Raw genomic sequence first — 24360 nt, forward strand, 5'->3', positions numbered from 1 at the left:
TAGAAATATATCAAATATATCAGAAAATTCTCAAGTGAAGAGAGAGAGAGAGAGAGAGAGAGGGAGAGAAATGTCATGTTACTTACTTTTATGCGAAATTACAAAATGCGCGAAGGGACCGCAGAATTGCGCTATCGAAAGTGACGGAGGCTCGCGATGCCATTCCTGCAAAATTGCAAGACACGCTCGACTGCGTTCCCTTCTACCGTGCACGATGTGCACAACGATAAAGGAAACGACGATGTACCGACGACAGGTGCATCTCTGAACGGATTGATTGATGCGATTGATATACGGTACTTGTTATTAATTTAAATTTTTTAACTCTTTTATGTAACATATTATCAAGCGCACGCGAAGCATGATGCAAATGTAAATTTCGCCAAATCTTGAATGTTAAAATGTAAGGTAAACGCTAAGAGCAACAGTAGCACCAGTATTTAAAATATTAAGCAATCATATAGACTCGTTAAAAATATCATAATTCAAAATCGCGAGTCGATGAAAGGAAACATGTAAATTACTCGATTTAAATCGATATTGCTCGTAAATAAAATCAATAAAAGGAGATGATTTACGCTTCTTTCTTTCCGACATTAAATTATCCAGATAAGAATCTTTCATCGTAATTAGCTCTTTATAAATAAGCGCAAAAATTTAGCATTTTATCATAAATTCCCTCCAATTTATTTTAGCATTTTATCATAAATCCCCTTCTGCCTATTCATTTTTCAGAGTATCAAGAATCGAGAAACACTCGACATCCTCGAGAAATCTCACTCAATCATCGTCGAATTCTACGATCTCTCCCAGGTCGCGATGCCTACAAGTTGCTATTCGCATTCGACGTCACTCCGAGATCGCGGCAAGGGCGGGAGAGAACCGAACCGGCACAGAAAACGGTTACGAGACGGCAACAGGTGAGACGCGTTACTGCACTCGCGGGGCCTCGACCGCGACCGCGAATTCCCTCCGCGAGCGGAGGGCACTTCGCCGCCATCCACGGGTGCAAAGAGTGCGCGCCGCGAGAGCTCTCCTCTCTACCATTCGCTTCTGCATCCCATCGCCGGCAGGAATCACAGGCAATTAATCATAAAAGGTATACACATGCGTACGCACAAAAGAGTGCGTTTTTAAAACGCGATTCCCGCGGGCGGTAGCCTATCGTGGTAGCAGTCGACGCCTGTGCGACGTCGACCGCGCGACACGCGTGGAGAAAAAAAAGAGACCTCGGGGTGGGAGGGAAGGGGAGGAGGAGAAGAAGAACGCGGAGAACCGGTTCCGCGGGGGTTTCGAGCCTCGACGATTCGTCTGAGCTCGCTCACTCGTCGTCGTCGTCTCTTCCCAAGAGAGAATGCCTGCTCCGGTGCACCACCTACCTACCTACCTATCTACCTACCTACCTACCTGCTTGCGCCTGTATCCGTCCACCAACCTGCCTGCAGTAGAGCGAAGGGGACCCTCTGCGGAATTCTTGACTCTCTGCTTCTCCTCTCGAAGGGGATACGAGACGACGCTTTCGCTCTCGGATGCAAGGATGCAGTCGGATCCGATGATTTTGGACTCACAGCTTTAGCTTCTGTCTGAAATTTAGTTTTACATTAGCAAGAATCGTATAACATTCTTATTTCATTCTCATGTAGATCTTCTAAATTAGAGACGTATGATGTCTTGAATTTTTCGATTGAATAAAAAAAGACAAATTGATCTGACAATGAGACAAAGAAATGACACATTCATGAAGCATTCATGTTAATCTACATTGAGCCTCGATAATGTCTGCAAGCTGTATAATTTCAACGTACGCCGCCCTGACATTTTGAAGAATCCTGATGAAGGTTCGACTCGCATACTTTCGTGGATCGCGCGACGACACAAATAAACTTTAATAAGCTACAAAACTTGGAGCGCGTATACAATGTCAGTTAAAGAAAAAAAATCATCATCAACGAGAGGCACGAGTGTTTTTCATCAAAAAAAAAAATTAATAAAAACTCCGCTCTCATCGAACGCGTACTATAACTATCACTCGTATACGTGAAGCACTCGCGAACTCGCACATCCATCGTCGTCGAATTGCATTCCTGCACCGGCAGGATTACCGTCACAGTCGATGAGGATCGGTACATGTGGAGCCGATCCGCTCCTTCGTCGGCCACGGCACTGACCTTGGACGGGTGAGCCTTCCAAGCGACGCGACGCGAGCTGCCTTTAAAAGCAGCACTCCTTTCATCGTCATCGGGCGGAGGAGTGCGCAGGGGTGTATTCCCGAAAAAGCTACCACCTAGGTAGCTAAATATGTTGGCCTGTTACGCCTGCGAAGGAATACTCCTCCAGAAAATGTAAAAATGATGAAGGAGAAGAACACGTTGATGAAGAAAGTGTGTAGCTTTTCTCGTTAAGTAAATTACTCTCCGAGATCTAATGATTACAAGTTTACAAATTCTAAAATTTGTAATTAAATCTGAATTATTAATTGTGAATTAGCTGTGATTATTATTTAAATAATTAATTATTATTTAATTAATTATTATTTACGATTTATAAAATGAAGGTTATTTGAGGGCATGAAGTAGAGACGACGATTCTGTCTTGCAATCTAAAATGAAAGAGTATCGTTAAAATTTTTATCGGAATAAAATAATAAAAATTCTGTTAACCATCCGATTAAATAATACATAATTGATGTACAAGCATCATACAGAATCAGACATCATGCTGCGTTTAATTCTCTTTAGAATAACTTATAAATATCATAAAATTAAAAACAGGGAATAGCGGAAAAAAATATGAAATATACCTAAATGTAAGAGTGGAATGTCGCCTTGGCATCAGGTGCATCCTAATCCAACTACACTCCTGCGAAGCAGAAGTGCAGGACGAGTTTCCAGCAACTTCCATCGAAGAGAATACAAAGTCACAAAAAGTCCTACGCAAGTCCTACTTCTCTTTCGCCGAACCGCTTCCCTAGTGATAATATAAATCTTTATGAAGAAATTATTTATATAAAACTAATTATTAATTTATATAAATCATGTATAAAACACTAATTTCTCGAATTGAAATCTATAATATAATCATAATACATACAATTTATAATATAATCCTACAATATAATCCTATTATATCCATTTTTTCAAAATTTTCCATCGTTTAACTTTCTCGTTGTTCATATATAATGACATGAAGCTATATATGACATTAAATGAGAGAATAAATTCTATTGTGTGAGCAATAATTTCTGTTCTAATCCCATAATAATAATACAAAAGATTAGTATCAGAAATAAATTAATACAAAGATTCTACATAAACTTAATTATAAATAAAAAGAGAAAATATGAAAAATATGACAATCTTAAAATATAAACAGAATACAGAATATTTATAATATTTAATCGTTTTAATCTCTTTTCAGTCTTTTTTATAAGCGTCATGAATATTTAATGCAAATGAAACTCTCCAACTCCGTTTATTGCAAAAACGACACTGTAATAATGATTCTCGCGAGTGACGTAAAATTGACAGGACACAATATTATGCAATAATTAGAGGTTCCAACTGACATTTACGTGATGAGCATCAAGACAGCCAATCAACCATCTTTTATTACTCCATTGGTCCATTGCTTACTCCATCATGATCCGTTATCGTTTAAAAATGCGTATAAGATCTCGATGCAATATAATATCCTATGCAATTTTCAAACGAGACAAAAATTATAATTAATCGTAGATAAATAAAATATAAAATCACCTTTCGCATACATGGACAAGGAATTCTTATTCTTGACGAATAATCTCGCGTCATCTCAATTAATGATCGTCATGATTCTAAACATGTCGCAGGATCTCTCATCAATCTTGACTTTTGACGGTAGAGAAAACTCAATAATTCGAACTTAAAACACACAGCAATAAGCGGCGACAAGATTGATGATATTATATGCACGAGTCATCGTGAGATTTCGATCGAGTCTCATTGTCGATCTTTATACATTCGTTTGTGATCCTCGAAACTCTTGTCATTTAGAAATAAACTGTTTCTTCTAAGCAGATGCTACTTGCTGTCAAAATAATCCGATGATATCGTGAAATTTTGATAAAAATATCTCAAATTCATAAATCTTTTCAATTTATCACACGAGAAAAAAAAGAGCAATATTTACAACAAGATGGGCAATCATTGGAGCGATCTGCTCGCGAATCAATCGAGGATCTCGCGTTGATCCTCTTCGATCAGATCCACGCGAACGATCAAAGCGCAAGGAAAGCTTTAAAACAAATCCGACGGTCAAGTTCGCAGCGTATCGACGGTATAATAAATTAGCCCTGAGATCGATCAGCTTGGCATGACGCCAATCTCGATGCCGATGGGGTAAAAAGAGAGGAGCGTTCCTCCTCTACGTGGAGCACATCGAGCGCGGAACACAATCCTGGCCGATGGAAAGTTGGCCTGCGTGCTGCTGCCATAGGAATTTCAACGGGGATATAAGTATAAGAACGCGGAGACGGGGAGTCGTTCGCGGTAGTGTGAGGCACAAACGCGCCACGGCCACCACACCTAGTGCACTCACAACATTGCGACGAGGGACAACACGGCCATGCGCGTCGCAGTGATCGTGAGTACCCCTAAAACAATACGAGAGTATCCTCCGAACACCCTTATTCCGGTTCCGTGGTAAGTTACGAAATGTGCATTTACGAAACACGTAAACTTTGGATGGGAGGAACTGTCCGGTTAAATTGAATTTTGACATTTTTACAATCAGAAGCAATTTTGCAAATCTCTGAATTTTTTCGCATCTGGTTATTTTTAATCTACATCTATATTTCTCTCAAAGATTAAATACGAATAATCGTTTTTTTTCTGTGAAATGTTTACAAATAGTTGATGTATAGAAGGATTTTTTATAACATATTTGAAATTTTGATCAAAAATTAATTGAGTTAAAAAATAATTAAATTATTTATTAATTATTTGACAATTTTAATTGTGAATAAATCGAGTAATTTTTCAAGCATTAAAAATTCATAGTTTTGCAGGATACGTATAAATTCCTTTGACAATCTCTTTTCTAATTCATTCATATTTTATATATATCAATAGTATAGTCGTATTCAAAGTTTACATATATCTGATTGTACAAAACTTGATCCTATATCCTTTATTAGAAAAATAAATTATGATTATTATAGCAATAGACGATTATATCTAGCTAATATATCATATCTTTCGTGCTTATGATTTATTTCTTTCCTATATCTTTAACGTGATGTAATATTAGATAGTAAAACTTTAAAAATATCTCATTTTAATATCATGATTTATTTCTTCCCTATATCTTTAACGTGATGTAATATTAGATAGTAAGACTTTAAAAATATTTTTTTAATACCATGTTTCTTAAAATACAGTGCTGATATATGGATACTATCCAATATTACATATCCAATTCAATCTTATATAATACATCTATTGAATATTTTAATTACATAACATGTTGATTATAAAATATGTCGCTTATAAAATCGGTTGACTTTTACTAAACCGTGACACGAAATAAATTATATAACATTCGAGCATAATTTTATCGTATATTTAATTAATATTTTTAAAATATTATATTATACATATATACACATGAATAAATAAATAAATAAAAATAACATACAATAAATAAATATAATAAATATAAATAAATAAATATAAATAAATACAATAAATACAAATATAAATAAATAAATAAACTATATAAATAGTATAAAATAATTAAAACATGGCGTGCGTTAAGACAAATAAACGTAGTCTAATCATAAGTCTTTTTACAATGACTATCTTTTCCTGGCAATTCTTTTTATACCCTCGCATCGTGAAATTACATTCACTTTCTTTTGCGCGTAACAGCGCGATTCCACTTATTACTTTCATTTTTAACCCTCGATCGACACAGTGAAATTTCGGCGACGTGTATAATAAGTGGTAGGTACTAGACTTGCGTGCGGCGAATTTAAACACTTGAGCACCTGTACAAAAGCATGTCAAGTACTTAAACGCGCGCAGTCCGGTGCTCAGACTCGCGTATTTCTTAAGCGAGATAATTTGTTTAATGGAGTTGGGGAACTGTTGTAACATAAATTGCACGAAAATAACACGATTGCATCTACACACTGGTGCACATCATGATAAGCTTGAATTATGTCTCACACTCATTTACTATTTATGAATACATTTAACTTGAAGCTTAAATTTTTTGACATTTTCATTTATTAAGAAAAAAGGAAACTAATTTGTTAGCAACTTAAAATTTTCCTCGTCTGAGAAATAATTAAGAATTCTTAAGCGATTAAAAGCTACCGCTTTTATCGTACGAGAGATCGCTCGCGTGCGTGTACATCATTACAGAAATCACCATGTAACCGGTAAATTAGCGAACGCGACGTCTTGTGCGTGCGGAGAAGGAGGTCTTTGCCCATATATACGATTCTGGTTTCCACGAGCGGAAGGTCGAGATGAGATTTATACACACCCCGAGCAGCGCCGAAAATCGACTTAATAATTCATGGCGAACGAGTGAAAGCGTTCGGTGTAAGAAAGTTGCAGATTTTTCGCCGTATCTTGCGCGTGCCTCGACTTGGAGAACCGTAAAAGAAAAGAGAATTGGCCGGCTCCACGCCGATGGTTTTACTCCAAGTTGCACCAAACGCGTGCTAGAATTCGCTTAATATTGAGTACATTTGGTCAACGTAAAGTGTATTGGATACAGGTATATTTGTATTCCAAAAATTTAATTAATATGATAACTTTTAACGCGATTTATGACAAGACTAAAGTCTAATTCGCAAGAAAATTCAAGACATTCTATGTAATTTTTATAAGTGTTATATATCTTGCATGTCCGTATTTTAATGTATTTTACATGCATGTAAATGTTTTTCTGCTGTGATTCTTTAAAATGTTTCCTCTATTGTGTGTACCATATTTAAAAATATATATTGAACTCTATAAAGTGGATTTTTAATACGATAAGATTAGGGAAGTATCTATAAGACTTAAAAGGAATTTTTGTGACAAAAAAATTAAAAGATTTTCTCGAATAAAAAAGATTAGGAACAGAAGAAAAAATTTCCTGAATAAAAAATATTAATAAAAATATAAATTTCTCTCATTATATTAAAGTTCAAGAAAGTGGAAATATAATTTAATAGCTTTTCTTTTTCATTTCTGGTTTATGTCTGCCTATAAACAACTAAACTCAATCGTATGCTGGAAATATATGAAGGAATCGATGAAAGTGAAAGAACTTATAAACGGTTATTCTAATTTCTACCGCATTTCTAATTCTACCGCGATTTTTCCAATTCAAACGTACAAAACGCATCCCCCTCCTTTACGTATTTCGTCGTCGTTTAAATGTCACGTCAATTAAACGATTACGCGTGTATCTATACGCAGGATCGAAAGAATGCCGCGACTTAAAGCCCTCAAACCGAATCACTTTCTCTTTTCTCTTGGGCGAGACGATTTTGCGTATGTATGCAAGCCGGTGCCGTACTTGTAACGCAAAGCGCAAACCGGAATATCGTGTACATATCGTGGAACAAGTTTCGCGTTACACGCGGGCGTGACGAATAGTTTTTCGCTGCGCTCGTTGCCGTTCATCGATCGGGGAATCGCGATAGAAATTCGTGTAACGCGCAAATAATACTTGTTGCACATTATCATTAGCGTTATACATTATTAACGTCGCGCGTAGAATTGCAAAATAAAAAAAACCTCGACGGAATTACCGCGGTGAAAACTTGGGAAAAATCGTAAATTATAAATTTCACATAATTAGCGTACAATTTAAAGAGCGCAGCAGAAAGTAGTCGATTAAATCGTATCCATATCTAGAACACACATATATACATATATTAATCATACAAGTGTATAAAAAACACCTGACATAATCGTTCATGGGAAACTTTTTACAATTGTTCACAATAATTGTGCTCTATAATTAATGTATCTGATTAAGCTTTTTTTTAAACAGCAAGGATGAAAACGCAATTTTTGATTTTCAGTTTTTGGCGTGCGTCGCCGCATGTTCGGCACAGTTTCAAGAAGGGCAAAAAGGGGCGCCGATCCCTGTACGAGCGAATCGTTATCAAAAATTACCACCTCAATCTCTTCGGCCAAATGCTGGTCCATCACCTGCCTTCCCTAATCAGCGGCTTCGCCGACCAATCGGCTTCAAGTAATGCATTCGATAATTAATCATCTCATTTAGCTCGTAAGATAGTTAATCGATAGAGTATGCGATAAATTTATTTTTACATTTGTCGTAATAAATTTGTTTTGATAATATATATATTTCTTTGTTGTTTCCACTCTTGACAATTATATTAATACAGAAAAATTGAAATTTACGTCGTTTTTGCCTCGATGATATATTAAAATAGAATATAACCTTGTTAGAGAAAACTTACAATTAGCCATGACGAATATAAATAATCGCATACTCAAAGTATCCGCATAATCAAGCTGTATGAATAAAGTTATTCGAGCTAGGAAAAGGAAAGGTTGGAAAACCAGTTTGCATGGTGTGCGCATATCTATCTGGAAGGTGCAAAATATACCGCTGTTAATTAATCTAACGGACAACTCAGGTTTGATGCAACGTCCGTACTCTTGCGCGAAGCAGGAAATGCGAAATTATCGGCAAGAATTTGAAAATCGTCTGATTACGCAATTACTAACAAATACAAATTTATCGTTTCTGGGTAGGCTTGCAAAACGAAACAAGAAAAAATAGAAATACCGTTCCATATGCGTGGTCACAGATATGTAAATATATAAATAGAAAAAGAGAGAAATATAAAAAAAAAAAAATAATCTTCACAGTTGATAGTTCTACGTATATTTTGTTTACAATCCTCATTTTTGCGAATTTACAAAAAGGATAAAATATTAATAATATACATATTTAAAAAATATGTAATATATAATTTAACAGCACACATTTTAGAAATAACTATAAGTACTTTTAAAAACTATAGCACACACGTGTTATGTAAAATATATATAAAATATATATGTACCTGTCAAATGATTAAAATGATTAAAATTACAGACCTCGTGGACCTGGGGACGACACACCCGCTACATTCCGTCCACTTCGACCGAATTTGCCGGCGACTGCGCCGCTATTCTCGCATAATGTGAAGCCGGTGAACGAGGTGCCCGAGGACGAGGACGTGTCGCGCGATTCCATCCGCGAACGCGACGACGAGGATCTAAGCCAGGAACCGAACAGCGAGGAAGTGGTGAGCGAGGAAGTGCCACGCGTGGTGCCACCACCGGTGCGACCGCTCGGCGCCCCGACACCGCCGGCTTCTGGACCACCAGTGTATCGTCCACCCCAGGTGACAGTCACACCGACGAGCGTTGCCCGGCAAACCCTCGTGACGTCATCCCCACAGCCCGTTCAGTATCGTCCAACGCAGAAACCCACGAAAGCCCCGAGGAAGCAGATCGTCGACGATGTCGCGTTCAGACAACCGATCAAGCCGCCGCCTAAGCCGGTGAAACCGTCCCAGGCTTTCGAGATTCGCGGCAAGAAGCCGGTAGCGCAGGTAAGGTTGAAGTCGATCCGAAAGTCGTCCTCGGAAATCGTATCAATTCCCGATTTATCAAAACAAGCTCAGGATGGAATGTTAAGACAAATTTCTGTGTCAAATTTTTCAACGTTCATAAAAATATCGATCGTGCGAATTATTATTTGAAGTTGACAGATGAAAGACGGAATCATCCGGCGTTCAGCTCGTTCTTATTTCAATACTCGATAATTCATAAAATGCGGTCGAGAGAGAAATCTGTTCAGGTATTACACAACGCTGGTCGAATTTACGGAACGACAGTATGGCAGTTTGTCTTTAAACGAGCCTTGGATCATACCAACTTCGTAATGCGCTGTGGACCGTGAAAGATACCCTGGAATTCTCTTTTTTTTCTTTGGGAAAGCATGATAAAATATTCGAACGAATATATTATGATTACGAGGCTCCATAAATAAAAATGTATTACAGATTATCAGGAGATATCAACACGACAACGAGGACGGTTCCATCACGTGGGGCTTCGAAAACGACGACGGGTCGTACAAGGAGGAGACGATCGGCGTGGATTGCATAACGAGTGGCAAATACGGATACATCGATCCGGACGGACTCCGACGCGAATACACGTATGAGACCGGGATCAAGTGCGATGAGGAACAACGGGAGGAGGAGGAGGAGAACGGCTTCGTGGATTACCAGGAGAACAAGCTGGTACTTCCGGACGGAAAGACCATCGATCTCTCGTCAATGGGCAAAAAGCAGGCGCGCCGGCCTCAATTTCAGTACAGAAATTAAGAGACGAGATTAACTCGCGTTTCCATGCACACTCGCCATCGTTCTCGTCGCCCTTAACGCGTATTGTAACTCGAGAGAATCATATTCATGTATTTTTTTATGATTTAATTAAAGTTGATAAGTAAGTTAAGATATCTAGAACTTAACAGTAATACGTACTGTAATACATGTAAGATTATGCATTTAGTGTAAATGACGTTTAATAAATAAGTTAATGTATATATATATAAATCAAGATATATTAATAATATATATCCACACATGACATTATCAGCATAAAATGAGCGAAAATATATGGAGATTGATGCAATTCTTCACAATTTTACGTGTCGCATAACAATACTAAGTGAAGAAATTGCTTTTTTTTCAAAGTTTTCCGAAAGAAAATAAAGATAAATTTTTATCTTAAATAAAATACATTTACGAAGATAATTCGTGCGTATATATATGTATACATATATATAATCTTATTCTAATATATTTGTAATACTTTACACACACGACAATCATTTCTTCCTATATCGAAAGAACCATCGGTAGCGAATCGAATTACACATTCGGGAAACTACAATAATTTATTTCATTGAACACTTACCGATGTTGAAGTTATTTCATCGATCGTCTCATAATACATAGTAATATCTATAGTAATATTCGCCAGATCTCTTTAACTAGACATTGATATCGGTGTATACCGTGAAATGTGTACTTGTATAGATTCAAAATCTTAGTAAAGTTAACAAAAATAGTAAATATAGTTTTACGCGCGAGCCGCAATAGAAAGTATTAGATACTCTTCGTAACAAATTAGTCCTGTCCTTGATATAAAGAATCTCGTGAACGTCATCATACGAGATTACGCATATCGAATAACGCCATACAATGATTTGATATGATGATTAATACGGTGAATATGTTCATTGCGAACCAATAGACTGACTCAAGAATTAAATAATCTATCTGTATAAGTGTATGTGTGTGTTCGTGTATATGTGACCACATATAACATTATTCTATTAATTTTCTTCTTAGTATAATTTGCACAAATGTAACTATATTTTTTATCCCTCCAAGGAATCGCGAAGCGTAATATCGAACACAATCTAGAAAATTTATACGACAGTCTAAGAAGGCTACATACAACAAGAAGGAGAATACTGTATTTCGGTATTTCAATTTATGGATGCTCTGTCCTTGTTTGCAAGCATTCAAATATACTCTTGAGACTCATATTTTATATAGAGATAATGCTTCGCTATTATCTCTCTACATTCATGCATTTGTATTTATATAAGACAAGATTAGCTGGACCAATTGCAAACAAGGACCGAGAAGATTAAAATAGATCTAACAGTCGCACCAGCACTCGATATCGCGTCCGAGTCTCGCTGTGCCATGATGCGTGAAAACGTTGCTTCAATTTCAACAATGATTTAAAATATAGTTTCAACAACGTATATGTATGTATATACATATAGATCTGTATGTGTATGTATGTACATGTACATCGTCGTATAAATAACATCGAATAGAATCGATAGACAGTAAAGATGCGGCAAACATTATTACAAAATATTAACAATCGTTGTTCGATGGAGAATAATGCATACATGAGCGCATCGTTTCTTCGTGTTAGAATATAAGTCAACGATACGCTACAGCGTAGTGTAGATTATTGCCTTGTTACAAGTACAAAAAGAGAAGAAAGTAGAGGAAAGAAAAGTCGAGTGTACGCGTGCGTGGGTGTAAATAAACGAATGTACGCACGCACAAAAACACACGCGACGCACACGTGCGAGCGAACGGAAAAAGCGTTGAGCCGAGAGAAGCACGCGCCGTGCGTGTCGCGAGTTGAGATTCGGCGCGAGAAAGAAACACGTCTGGAGTTACAAAAGAGCTGGCCCCGCACAAAGGTAACGATATGTATCGATCGATCGATCAGTCCAATCGGTCGACCGGTGGTCCATCTGCCTCGGGACCCCACCCTCCCTTGGATTTTAATACGCTGGACTGGTGACGGTGGATACTTGTTTCGGTGTATGCTGACCCTGCGCCAACCCACCGCTCTTTACGGCGCGGAACTTGAGCCAAGCGTCGTAACCGTACGCCACCATCGCGCAAAAACCGAAAAACTGTGGGAAATATAATACGTCTCAGTATAAGAAAGCTTATGTACTATTTTCAAGAAATATCCTAAGAGTACGAAACTCGAAAAGATGTCCACTAGATTTATATTTGTCCTTAATATCGTTATTTTTTATACAATGATTTATATTTTTCCTTTTGTTTCGATAAAAATAATTTAAATGGTGTTATCGACATCTTTTCGACATTTGCGTTATTTATGCAAGGCATAATAATAATGAAAATAATAATAATAATATATATAGAATTCTTATATACCGCTGCAACACCAAAGGCCTCGGTGTGACGTGCGTAATCAGCTGCGAGGGAAGCGGCCAATAAATAGAAAACTGTCCATATCGTGCAGAATACGAATTCCTAAAAATATTATATAATAAATTAGATATAGATAATATTCTCGATAAGGATAAAAATCGTTAAACTGTACTCGGGCGTGGCTGCTCTCTAAAAGTGAATCAGTGTATTATCACTGTAATCAGTGCTGTACTTATAACTGCTTGTAATCAGTGAGTATTTATTGTTTTTCAGTGATAATATACTACTTTCACTAGAGTGAATCAGTGTATTATCACTGAAAAACAGTAAATACTCACTGATTACAAGCAGTTATAAGTACAGCACTGATTACAGTGATAATACACTGATTCACTTTTAGGGAGTGAATTCGCGTAACGATACAACGGATGCGCAATCTACCGATTCTGGGAGATGTTACGCGATATTACGAGACGCGCCACGTAATGCTACGTACACTACGTCTATGTGTGCGCTTTTAAAAAAGGATAATCCGATTATGAGTGATTATTGGATCCAGCACAGAAACGACGGCTGTCCTCGTTACGTCGCTCACGATCGATCGTTCACCCGTGAGTGTAAAAGTTGGAATGACACAGATCGATTTTTAGATTTCTGCGTACAAACTTTCTAACAAGCTTTCACTCCCTGGTTCCCGCGTATCACGAATATTACATGCGTGTATCCACACGTCTCATACATATGTTTATCGAACGTACGACCCATTCACCAATCGCCTACTTATTTCTATTTACATTTATTTTAGGCGCATATCTCTTCGCGCGAATAAAATAGAAAATCTTGCGACCAGAGGATACGAGTCAGCAGCTAGCGACAACTAACTACCGAAAACTTACAATCTTAAGCCACGGGATTCTGGAAAACTTCTCGATGATGTGGAACAAGTAGAAGACAAGCAGGATTCCAGTAAACCAGAAACCAATCATAGATACGGTATTGAACCATCCTCCCCGACTATGGCTGCTGTGACTTGACACCGTTATGCATATAAAGCCCAAGAGATTTAGCACCTGAAAGAAAAGCCCAACGTGATTATCATTCAAGAAATTCTGTGTTACCCAGCTATGCAAAATACTATGTAGGTATAAAGCCTCACGGTTCTTGCAACCGATATGAGATTTAAGAATCCATTGTGGTCTATGACGCAACGAGATGTTTATACCATTGTAATCTTAACTAACGATACGAACGCACGTTTATACGTATTGTGTATGCACATTTAATAGGGCAAACTTTTTTACATCTTTCTTTAAATCTTTTAGTAATTTTTAATATAATCTCGATTAACAAGTTATTAGTTAATGTTTTCACATAAAAAAATTATACATGTGATTAAAGATATAATATATAATTATATTACATAATATAATTATATATATAATTATATATATTTATATATATGTATATTATTCATAAATATATATATATATATAATTATATTATTTAAGATTTATGGTATTAAAAAAAGATTTATCTCGCACATAATTTTTCAAATTAACCAATATAAACTTTCAGTTTAACAACCAATTTATAGAGAATATTGTGTTGAAACACTATTTATATTGAGGGTTGCTAGCAGTGCCCTTTCAAGAATAATATGAAATATTGACGTTACGTTTGCGTGTTCCATTACATAAAAAAAAAACACTTCTTTCTCTAGAAAAAGAAATGCATGGACTTACCACTTGCACGATTTTTAAAATTCCAGGCAATGTCCTCGCGTATGACGGATCAAACCGTATATTGGGCTGGGTGGTCGTAGTGGAAGTCGTCACGGTGGTCGTGGTGGTGTGCTGCCCCGGGAAGCCTTGATCCATCGTCTCCGGTTACTCTAAAACTATAACATAACAAATGTATGCAGTAACGTCGCATGTTTACGTCACTACTTTATAAGTTACCGCCACCTGATTCGATATCCGAGACGACGTTGGCGTTTACTTTGCAAGGACACGTCTAAGAGCTCATTGAGCATTGATTGATCCAGGAAAGAAGGATTAGAAAGAGAAATGAACCTTAATATAAACAAATAATACGAAGGCCTATCGATGGTGGTACACATACATGTGTAGAAGGAAAGGTGTCACACTGTAGATATATGTATAAACACGTGCATTCATCATGTATGAATGTGAAGCATTGTTTCTTAAAGCATGTATATTCGATTGCATAAAAAAACACTCCAGTTTTTTGAGTGTTATTATTTTCATTTACAAAAAATATCGCGGGATTTGACAAATTATAGTGGAATTTAAAGTTAGATTTAAATATAAGCCAAAAATTGAATGAAATGTATTATAGGAAAAAGAAATAAAGGTTTAGATATAGTCTCTTTGGCTGAAAAAGCTAGGGACTCTAAACAAAGGGTTTTTTTTTTTAAGCCAAAAATTGTGAATAATCATTAATTAAATATGTTAAATATTTTTAAAACTTTGACGATATTTTGAGATTTTAATCTGAAATTATTTTCTCTAAAAGTGAATCAGTGTATTATCACTGTAATCAGTGCTGTACTTATAACTGCTTGTAATCAGTGAGCATTTACTGTTTTTCAATGATAACTATCATTGAAAAACAGTAAATATGCACTGATTACAAGCAGTTATAAGTACAGCACTGATTACAGTGATAATACACTGATTCATTTTTAGAGAGTACTTTAATGATATAACTTAAAAATATTTAATTAAAAATTTAAATTTACGAAAAATAAATCGCGCAATTAAGTTATAAATCCTAGATTAAAATATCTTTTTAAAATGTAAAATTCCTTCTGTCAAAAAATACCAAAGAAATGGGATACAACTGATCCAGGATATTTCCTGTATTTTCAAGACATGCTCAGGAATTATTATTTATACTATCTTTTAATTATATATGCTCAAGTTTATTTAGAATTAAACGCACGATTTAATACAATATCGTTGTAATATCTGCCTTTACATATTTCCATCTAATCGATAGCAATTTTATTCACAACTATTATATACTTTCTCACTTGCTTATACATATTTATCGATGACAAAGCACAGCGTTCTCAACTTATAAGATTTCATTGTTCGGAGAAGCAGCCATGATCTTATTCATTAACCTTATTTCAAAAATACAACTCGCCGAGAACAAAAAAGTGAGACAGGCACACATAAGAGCGAGCAAGATAGAATGACATTTTATGAAATCAGTTATTTTGACTTTTGCTATCGCAGATAAGAAGTTTGAAACTCGTTCACTCGATAAATGAGGAAGATAACTCGTGATCTTTATAACCGGAGTAAAAATCGATCGGAGTATTATACGTGCTATGGCACGACACATCCCAATCTCTTTAACGTAATAATTCACCGAGATCATTTTCCATTAAACCTCACATTTTCCTTTCATGCCAGATTATGTGACATTAAAAATTTGTATAATTCTCATAAAATTATGATTTGCATCATTATAATTGCTCACTGTTCAAATTTCTCAGCATGTACTCTGTAACCGTGATCGATTGACCTATACATACACGAACACCAGCACGCATGCTCTATACCTGAATAAGTGATTTGTCACAATTGCCGCGATTAATGTTCAATTAATGTCCTGCGAGAGGACACCGTGCCGGAGATATGCACCGCGATTGACACCGAAGGACGCGAAAATGAAAACGCCGCGCGGATTATGAGAGTTATCGATTACGGGAGCTATCGTGCAAGCATGAAAGGCGTAAACGCGGTTGCGTCGACGATAACGACGGATGATCGATGCGCGTGCGTCTGGTTCCCCGAAACTCCCAGTTTGCGAGATTCCATCGAAATTATTTCCGAAAATTATCGTCGCGACGAAGAGAGAATATAAAACGTGGCGATATTACGCTTCATTTTTTTTTTCGTTCGAAATCCGCGATTTGAGGACGCGGAGGTCCTCGCGTGGACCGAGTGACAGGAGCAAAACTATCCTTGATCGCAAGGCACCTCGGTTGAGATCTCGGAAGAGACGCTCGGGTTACAGACCGCGGTATTATGTCAGTCGAAGCGCACGCTACAGGAGAGAATTACTTAATCTCATGGCGTGAGATCATCCCGACTGGAAATAGATAGTGACAGTTCACAAGGCGCGGCCGTAACACGTGGTCATTAAATCCACCTACTCGACGGGATGAGTGAAAATATTCTTCTTATTTAGGTTACGTATCAAAACGTCCTCGAGGAAAATTTTACTCGAATGGTCGACTCGAAATCAGTCGGGAATGCTCGAAGGATTTTCGAAACGATCATCGAGGAAAATTTTCTTCAGAGATGACGTTTCGGAATGTAACCTTAGTATAATGTGAGTATTGCGTCGTTTAAATGATTGCATGTCGTGTATGTGTGTGCGTGTTATTACTCATATTACATATATAAGCATCTCATCCAATACATACATTATCTTATTATTATTTATAATTTAAAATCTTTCCTTTTCACACTACACAGAAAAAAAGGACATTCTTGTTTTGAAAATATATTTAGTTTTAACATGGAAATCTTGAAGTGAAATTATATTGCGTTAATTAAAGAAAAATATAATTGCTTGAATAATACTTACTTGAATGAAGCCATTTTATATAGTTCAATCAAGAAAAATATCTATGATTTAAGAAAAATTCTTATGATTTAAGATTTAATTTTCTTGAATGGAAAAGAAACAATGTTAGATAGAAAATAACATTTTTAAATCAAAGATTATAATTTTCTTAAGGTAGAATTAAATAATTATATATTCTTGAGGTGACAATTACAATATTAAAATAAGACTGTAATATTGTTGAAATTTAAAATTATTAAATTCTTCTAAGAAGATTATAAATTGTTGCGTATATACGAAACAATGAACGCGTTAGTTTAAGTATATGTTTTGATTTGACACTTATTTTTTTTCTGTGTAATGATAAATTTTCTGACCGAAAATTCACGCGTAAAAAAAAGAGAATTCGTACACCTGAGTAGTTTGACAAGTTCAAAATTAGTAAATCGAATTTTTAAAGTTTTTGTTAAATACGATAAGTATCCTGAAAAGTTAAATCTTTATCATAATATCGCCATATTTGATGCATGATGAAATACATTAATCTCCTTAGAAAATTCATTTCTAATTATAATGTATTATTGATGTGAATCATATCTCATTATGATTCATTATATTTATACATTGATGCGAGCCATTATTCTTTTCACTGGCGAATGTTTCAATACTGGATATCGCATGGATATACAATGTTATCTCCGAGATAATATAAAATTACCATGAAACATATCTGTATCGAGTTGAATTCTAATGAAAAATATTTGTTTGCGACTTTAGAAATTACTGTGAAATATATACGTATGAATTAAATCCTAATGGAAAATACTAGTTTGCGATTCTAGATCACGCGATTCGAGGTATAAATTAAAGCCGCGCAACGATATTCGCGATGCTAAACGGAAGAGTCGCATCGTTTATTCCGATTGAAGGAAAATATGGGCGATTGCATGCGAGTGGACATCGCGGAAGAGGAATGCATGCGTTTGCTAAACGCGCGTGGGTGGAGGAACGTCGAGATTCGCGCGCGCATATCGCTGTCTCACCAAGAAGATACGGGAAATGTCAAATTTAACAGGGATTTGCTGTGTGGAAAAGGAAGGACGCTTGATAAACGAGACGCCATATCGTGTGTTGCGCAAAGTGTCATCGATTTGCACGAATTTGGTCGTTTCCACGGCGTTCGCTTATTAATAATTACAGCTGGTTTATGGATCAATCCCGCGTTAAGCCGTATGAAAAAGTATTTTAGAAAATAATAGTATAATAATAGTCATCTTCCGGATGAATCTAGAATTTTATAATAATATATTCACGTTGTATTAGTCACTATGCTTAATTGCTTCTAATCAACCTAATGACAAAATTACGATATAAGCAACCTAAGCGCAATTCTCATCTATGCAACAATAGACCGATACGCGCAAAACACACTTACGCAAGAATGTTTATCGAATTGTTCTCCGGCCGAGTTTTCTTTTTTTTTAAACAGCTACGTCGAAACACACGAGAGAGATCGCGAAAGAGTTCCGCTCATTCAAGCTCGCGCGAAGTCCACGAAGCTACGCCCCGCGTTGTTTCTCACGCACAAGGTGAGAGAGGAAGACGGGACGAGCGACGTACACGTCGAATTAACACGGTTATCGACTAGGTGCACGTCGCGTCAAGGAGGTCGTGTCAACTCGTTTAGAGTCGAGTCATGCGAACGGACGTCAGCTGGGAGAGCCAAGGCTGAAAAACGCACAATTCGCATGTGTGTGCGTGTGTCCTCACATATACACACACAGACACACACACTACAAGAATAATCCCCCAGGTAGCTCGGTGGCACGCTTCGACGACGCGAAGGCGGCCGCGAGAATCAACTTACCGTATTGTTATTATCGTTCCACCTGTTACTGCACTCTTGCTCCGCGCCTCGTCCTCGATCGCTCCACCTCCTTCCGGGAATCGCCGCTGTCACTTTTTTCTCTCTTTTCGGCGTCCTCTCGTCCAGCAACGCTCGGCTAGTGAGCTGACCCAACGAAGCGTCGTAAAACTCGGCCGATCTATGCACGCGATCGCTCTCGAGCCTTCACTCCGCGTCCCGGCGTGTCACGCGTTCCCTTTTCTCTCTCTCTCTCTCTCTCTCTCTCTTTCTCTCTCTCTCTCCCACACTAGTCGAGCTCCTCGCTCTCGTCCTTGAGGCGCGAGAAAACGAGAATCGCGCCCGCGTCGATGTTACTCGCTGAACGGAGTGAAGTTTGCGCGCGTCTCCCGACGTCTTACTACGAACGTGCCTGATGAAACTGACCGAAACCCATTGGCCGCCTTTCGAAACTGCCGACCATCGTGGACTAATCAATCGGCCTCTCGCGGTAGCCATGTTGCGCGACTTCGCGCGCCATCTGGCGGCGAGCTTTAGAAGCTCGCGCGCGCGCGCGCGGTTGGTACGTTTGACAGTTCAACGGTCGGTAGCTTTATCGATTCGATCGATCGCGTATGACAACATGAAATAGTCATTCTGGTCATAGTCATTTACAGCTTATACATGAAGAGAACCTAGGCACTTGGGGGCAAAGGCCATCCATGGCACGCATAGTAATGTGAAGTAAAGAAGAGGGGCGTAAGTCAAATAGTGGATGACGAGGCAGATTTCACCTTCACCTCGAGTCCGGCAAGTTGAGGCGACTCGAGTGAGATTTGAGGAATAAGCAGCGCCAGATTGGCCATCTTCCAGCACTTGTTCCTCCTAGAACAAGTGATGCGCCTAACCTAAAAGATTAACCTAGTGCGATGTCCATAGGCAACATCGGGGATCTTGTGCGTCGATAACCTAGAATTTGGAATTCAAAAAAAAGCGAGATGGCAACGGGCAAGCGACGCAGCATCCACACGTCGTCCGGGAACTCCGGGATCATTGGCAGTGGTCTACGTTCGAGCCGAATGAACTTTCGGCCGAGTTTCACTCAGCAGGAAGATCGCGGTGGCACCCGGCCAACTGCGGCGCCGAGCTCCATCGGCCTCATCCTCATCACCATGCTGCTGCATGTGTGCAAGAAGTCGCTGCTATTCGACACCCGGCTCAAGGTGGCCATCTACTGCGGCATGATATTCACAATCTCGCTGATCGCAGACTTCATCACGATGCCACGTACTTACTTCTCTAGGTCCGACAACGCTCTGAATCGGTACTTCGTCAAATGGGGCTGGGGCTGGTTGCTGTCTGTAATCATACCCTGGGTCGCCCTGACGGCGCACACGCTGGGCTGCGGTCGCAGACCGATCCTGCTCAAACATCTGGCCCGTGTCGCCTTCGCTACCTTCGCCTGGTTTTTCTGGACGAGGCTGTTCTACTACATCGAAAATAATTACGGCAGATGTCTGAATTCCCGCGACATTCAGATGCAATCGAAGATAAGATGCCTGCAGGCGGGTAAATTCTGGAGCGGTCTCGACATATCCGGCCACGCGTTCATCTTAGTTTATTCTAGTTTGATCCTCGCCGAGGAAGGCTCTTCCCTGGTAGGATGGGAGGGCATCAAGGACCTGGTAATGCGCGAGGAACACACACGATCCACGCCGACCGAGACGAGCCGCGGTCCGCTGCGAAATCTCTCCGATAACGATCTCGAATTCCTGAAGAAGGCGCATCAAGCGCTCACGCCGTATTTGCGCGGCCTCTTCGTGGCGATGACGTTACAACAGCTACTGTGGGACATTATGCTGGTGTCGACGACGCTCTACTATCACATCATGATCGAGAAATTCCTCGCCAGCGTGGCCGCGATTATGACGTGGTACGTCACGTATAAGTGGTGGTACAAGCTACCAAAGATCGGCTTACCAGCTCCCGGCGATGGTCTCTTCAAGTATAATGAGGTAAAGACGAATCCAGATCTCAGCAACAGGGTGAGACGTAGCACTTTGAACGACAACAATCAACCAAAGTTCATGGGAATACCGCTCAGAACGATGCAAGAAACCGTGGAGTCGAATCTAACAAACAGACAATCGGATCTCGATGTGTCTACGCCGAGAGTGTAAAAGAAAATGTTCTTCACTTATGTTTAGAGGAATTCTTTACTTCAATGACAATCCAGTGTTCCAGGGCAACTTTTATGCAAGAATTAAACATTTGAAACAATTTGGATATTATTAACTTATAATATTAACTTATTTCTGACATTTATAATGCGTTAATAATTATATATTATATAATTCGCGTAAAATTCCTATTTTGTCCCTACTTGAACAATTGAAATTACATTGATAAAAAAAACATACAAATATACAAATACGATGTATACGTACTTTAATAAGTATCTGAATGTTTGAACACCTTTTTAAAGTTTAAATACAAAGATCAGATGTAAAATTTCATCTAAAAAATTTTGATAAATACATATGTACCTTGCTTTGTTTTTCTATGCATATAATGCACATAATTTAATTAAATCTTAGATTTCATAAGACAAAACTTGCACATATATTAAGAATTCTCAATGATGAAATGTGAGTCAATCAACTTCATCTAAACGAGACTTATTTATATTAGGTGTTTTTAAGTTATACAGTGTTTATAATTACAGAGTAATATAGGGGAATATGCGTCTATTTTATCGGCGTCTTTATACGGATTGTTAAAGAAAAAGACATGTTAATTTATTTAGAATTAATTTGTTTAGAATCAAAGAGAGAGAATCGGTATTTTCGATAATATTCTCTTCGGGATTTTGTTTTGTAACTTATATTTAATAAAGTCTGTTGTTAACAAAGCACAGTTTGTTTCTTAATTTAACAGGCTTCTCGGCATAGTTTATACGTTATACTATATATATATATATATACGGAAGAAAAGTACAAAATATATGACTTCCATTATGAAATCTTCCTTCTTTTCACATAGTCACAATCGTTGTATTTATAAATGAGAGATAGAGAGAGCACAGACAGTATATTCTCTGTTATTTTTGGATTCGTATTTTTCCGTTAATATCGCAGGTCATTAGTCACATCGAATTCTTATTGATGTTTCTCTAATTTTATTAAAAGAAAATATATTTATATTATCTTTACATATTCTGGATTATATCTACATAATCTCGTTAGTTTTTTTCTCAAAAAAAATCTCTCGTAATAATGAAACAAAAATGCTATTTTTTTACGCCAAATTTATTCTTTGTTGCATTGTACTCAAAGCTTATGCTCATTAATGAAAAATTATAGTACTATGTTTCTCCGAATATATGTTTCTATTAATAAATGTTTGTTTCATAGAAAGTTAATTTATTAGCACTTTCTATATTCAATATGATAGCCTCTTGTAACATTCATTACAGATCTTTCATATGAGTTTACAATTGTAAAATAATTCTCACATTTGGCAACATGAAAACTTTCGATAACCACTTGACAGTTTTAATATTACATTTTTATAGTTGGAACAAAAGGTGAAATGTAGAATAAATATTTATACAGACATGACAATTTATACATCGCTCGATTATCAGATCGTTGCTCGGCTGTGTAACTTTATAATCGCTACGCACAACGCACAGAAACTGTTCACAAGAATTGACCGCGAATAAGAACAGAAATGAGAGTAGTGGATATTTTATAAAGTAGACTTTTGGCATCAAATAAGATGCAAAGCTCATCCGTTCACGGAATAGAAAAAGAAAAAGTTGATCGATTTTTATAATTGAGGCAAAAATCGATTTCTTAGAACTTTAAAGTCGCTTCATATTATCAATGTGCCTTTTCAAAACTGATTTGTCATAATTGTACAAACTCTTCACGACTATATATATAAATGTATATATATAATCTATATATATAATGTAATTTAAAATTAATTGATATATTTAATAAATTTATAATAAATTATGCATGTGCGTGTGCGTGTGTGCGTGAGCGCGCGCATGTGTGTGCATTACATGTGCATTAAAAATCAAAATATTTTATGGTATGCATTTCTTATCTTTTGTTTTAAATTTTACACAAAAATAATCGCTTAGCATTGTTAAAACAAAAGTAGGGGCGAGACTGTACAGTGCTATTTATATGTTTATTTAAGAAAAGAATAGAACAAAAAAGGAATTCTAGTGAAGAAATAAAATATGAATATAGTGAAGTTCGATTCTGTATTTTGTAAAAATGAGAACATGCTTTTGCTTGTATATATTATCACAATCTAACACACTTTGCATATCTCGTTATTCTGCGATGACGATGACAGTGATGCTAATTACACAATGTGTCTAGAAAACGTAGTACATACGTATTTGTCTGAAGATTCATCGATCGATCTTTAAACCTTTGATCTTTTACGCGCGATCGCATCTTCTACTGCTTTCAGTTGCTTCAATAACTCCTCGCGACGCGAGCTCACCTTCTTGGCGGCCTTGGCCGCTGCCGCGGCTACTTGCGCCTTGCTGTCGATTGGCGGCGATTCGAGAGCACGTTTTTTACCTGCCATAAGCGCACTGCGATCAATCTTTTTTGCTGCTGGTGTGTTGCTCGCAGGTTTCAATGTAAGTTTAATTTGTTGCTTCGTGCCGCTCAACTTCAATGCATCGATGCCTTTGGAATCTTTACGTGTTATCGGTGGTGTCGAACCTTTCCTTCTACGTGCCTCGCTGGAGGATGATGAGTAACTCGATTCGCTCGAATCGCTGCTGCTTCCGCTGCTCTCCGATCCAGAACTACTGCGAAACGATTTAGAATGTGCTTTTCTCTCCTTTCTTTTTCTTTGTCTTCACGATGCATAATAGTTGCGATAGAAATTAAGAAAAAAGGCACACATTATAAAAATAAGTTAATTAATCGAACCAATCGTAATGCTAATTTGTAGTCGTGTCATTAAATTAAATTTTTTCATAATGATAATTCATAATGATTTTTTCATAGTGATTTTTTATAATGATATTTCAAAATATTCAATTATGCTAAATTTGTAAATTAAAAATTAATTTGCTCAC

The 24360-nt window shown here is 37.3% G+C and overlaps 4 protein-coding genes and 1 long non-coding RNA gene across 13 annotated transcripts in view; 2 read left to right on the top strand and 3 right to left on the bottom strand.

Annotated features, from left to right (window-relative positions):
* LOC145977466 (uncharacterized) lies at positions 1-4438 on the bottom strand. Its single transcript, XR_014440507.1, has 3 exons — positions 3566-4438; positions 2801-2967; positions 1-1583 (listed from the first exon to the last, which is right to left on the bottom strand). It is a non-coding gene; the product is annotated as an uncharacterized LOC145977466 (long non-coding RNA).
* LOC145977464 (uncharacterized) lies at positions 4427-10779 on the top strand. Its single transcript, XM_083109490.1, is given in 5 exon segments — positions 4427-4576; positions 4579-4620; positions 8066-8238; positions 9115-9616; positions 10070-10779. Coding segments are annotated over 5 exon segments (1179 nt in total). The 5' UTR covers positions 4427-4441; the 3' UTR covers positions 10397-10779.
* On the bottom strand, positions 10614-19741 carry LOC145977465 (proteolipid protein 2). 3 transcript variants are annotated; one of them, XM_083109492.1, is made up of 5 exons: positions 19269-19741; positions 14539-14693; positions 13693-13866; positions 12800-12898; positions 10614-12528 (listed from the first exon to the last, which is right to left on the bottom strand). In XM_083109492.1, the coding sequence occupies exons 2-5, from the start codon at positions 14671-14673 to the stop codon at positions 12394-12396; spliced, it is 543 nt and encodes a 180-aa protein (XP_082965618.1). In that variant the 5' UTR covers positions 14674-14693; positions 19269-19741; the 3' UTR covers positions 10614-12393. The 3 variants fall into 3 exon arrangements, with proteins under 3 accessions (XP_082965618.1, XP_082965620.1, XP_082965619.1); XM_083109494.1 differs by lacking the exon at positions 19269-19741 and adding an exon at positions 18837-18976; XM_083109493.1 differs by lacking the exon at positions 19269-19741 and adding an exon at positions 16389-16618.
* Positions 19277-23513, top strand: Fitm (acyl-coenzyme A diphosphatase Fitm). The gene is made up of 2 exons (XM_083109489.1): positions 19277-20073; positions 20184-23513. Exon 2 carries the CDS (start codon positions 20243-20245, stop codon positions 21422-21424), a length of 1182 nt encoding a protein of 393 aa, XP_082965615.1. The 5' UTR covers positions 19277-20073; positions 20184-20242; the 3' UTR covers positions 21425-23513.
* The window catches only part of LOC145977462 (uncharacterized), an 8542-nt gene continuing 5611 nt past the window's right edge, over positions 21430-24360 (bottom strand). For 5 of the 7 annotated variants that reach the window (XM_083109488.1, XM_083109480.1, XM_083109483.1 and 2 more), the window contains one exon: positions 21430-24135. In XM_083109488.1, coding sequence (XP_082965614.1) covers positions 23691-24135 — 445 coding nt within the window. In that variant the 3' untranslated portion in view covers positions 21430-23690. The remainder of the gene's footprint in view (positions 24136-24360) is intronic. The other 2 variants (XM_083109487.1, XM_083109486.1) reach the window with 2 other exon arrangements.

The sequence above is a fragment of the Camponotus vicinus genome, unplaced genomic scaffold (assembly GCF_025532165.1).
Source record: "Camponotus vicinus isolate PSW18456_S1 unplaced genomic scaffold, iyCamVici1.0 SCAF_9, whole genome shotgun sequence".
In the NCBI taxonomy this organism is placed as follows: Eukaryota; Metazoa; Arthropoda; class Insecta; order Hymenoptera; family Formicidae; genus Camponotus; species Camponotus vicinus.

Coding starts and splice junctions, on each gene's coding strand:
- LOC145977465 (XM_083109492.1), bottom strand. CDS start 14,673: ATGGATCAAGGCTTCCCGGGGCAGCACACCACCACGACCACCGTGACG. Junction 12,899..13,692: donor GAATCCCGTGGCTTAAGATT/GTAAGTTTTCGG, acceptor TAATATTTTTAG/GAATTCGTATTCTGCACGAT. Junction 12,529..12,799: donor AGGCCTTTGGTGTTGCAGCG/GTATATAAGAAT, acceptor TATTTCCCACAG/TTTTTCGGTTTTTGCGCGAT.
- Fitm (XM_083109489.1), top strand. CDS start 20,243: ATGGCAACGGGCAAGCGACGCAGCATCCACACGTCGTCCGGGAACTCC.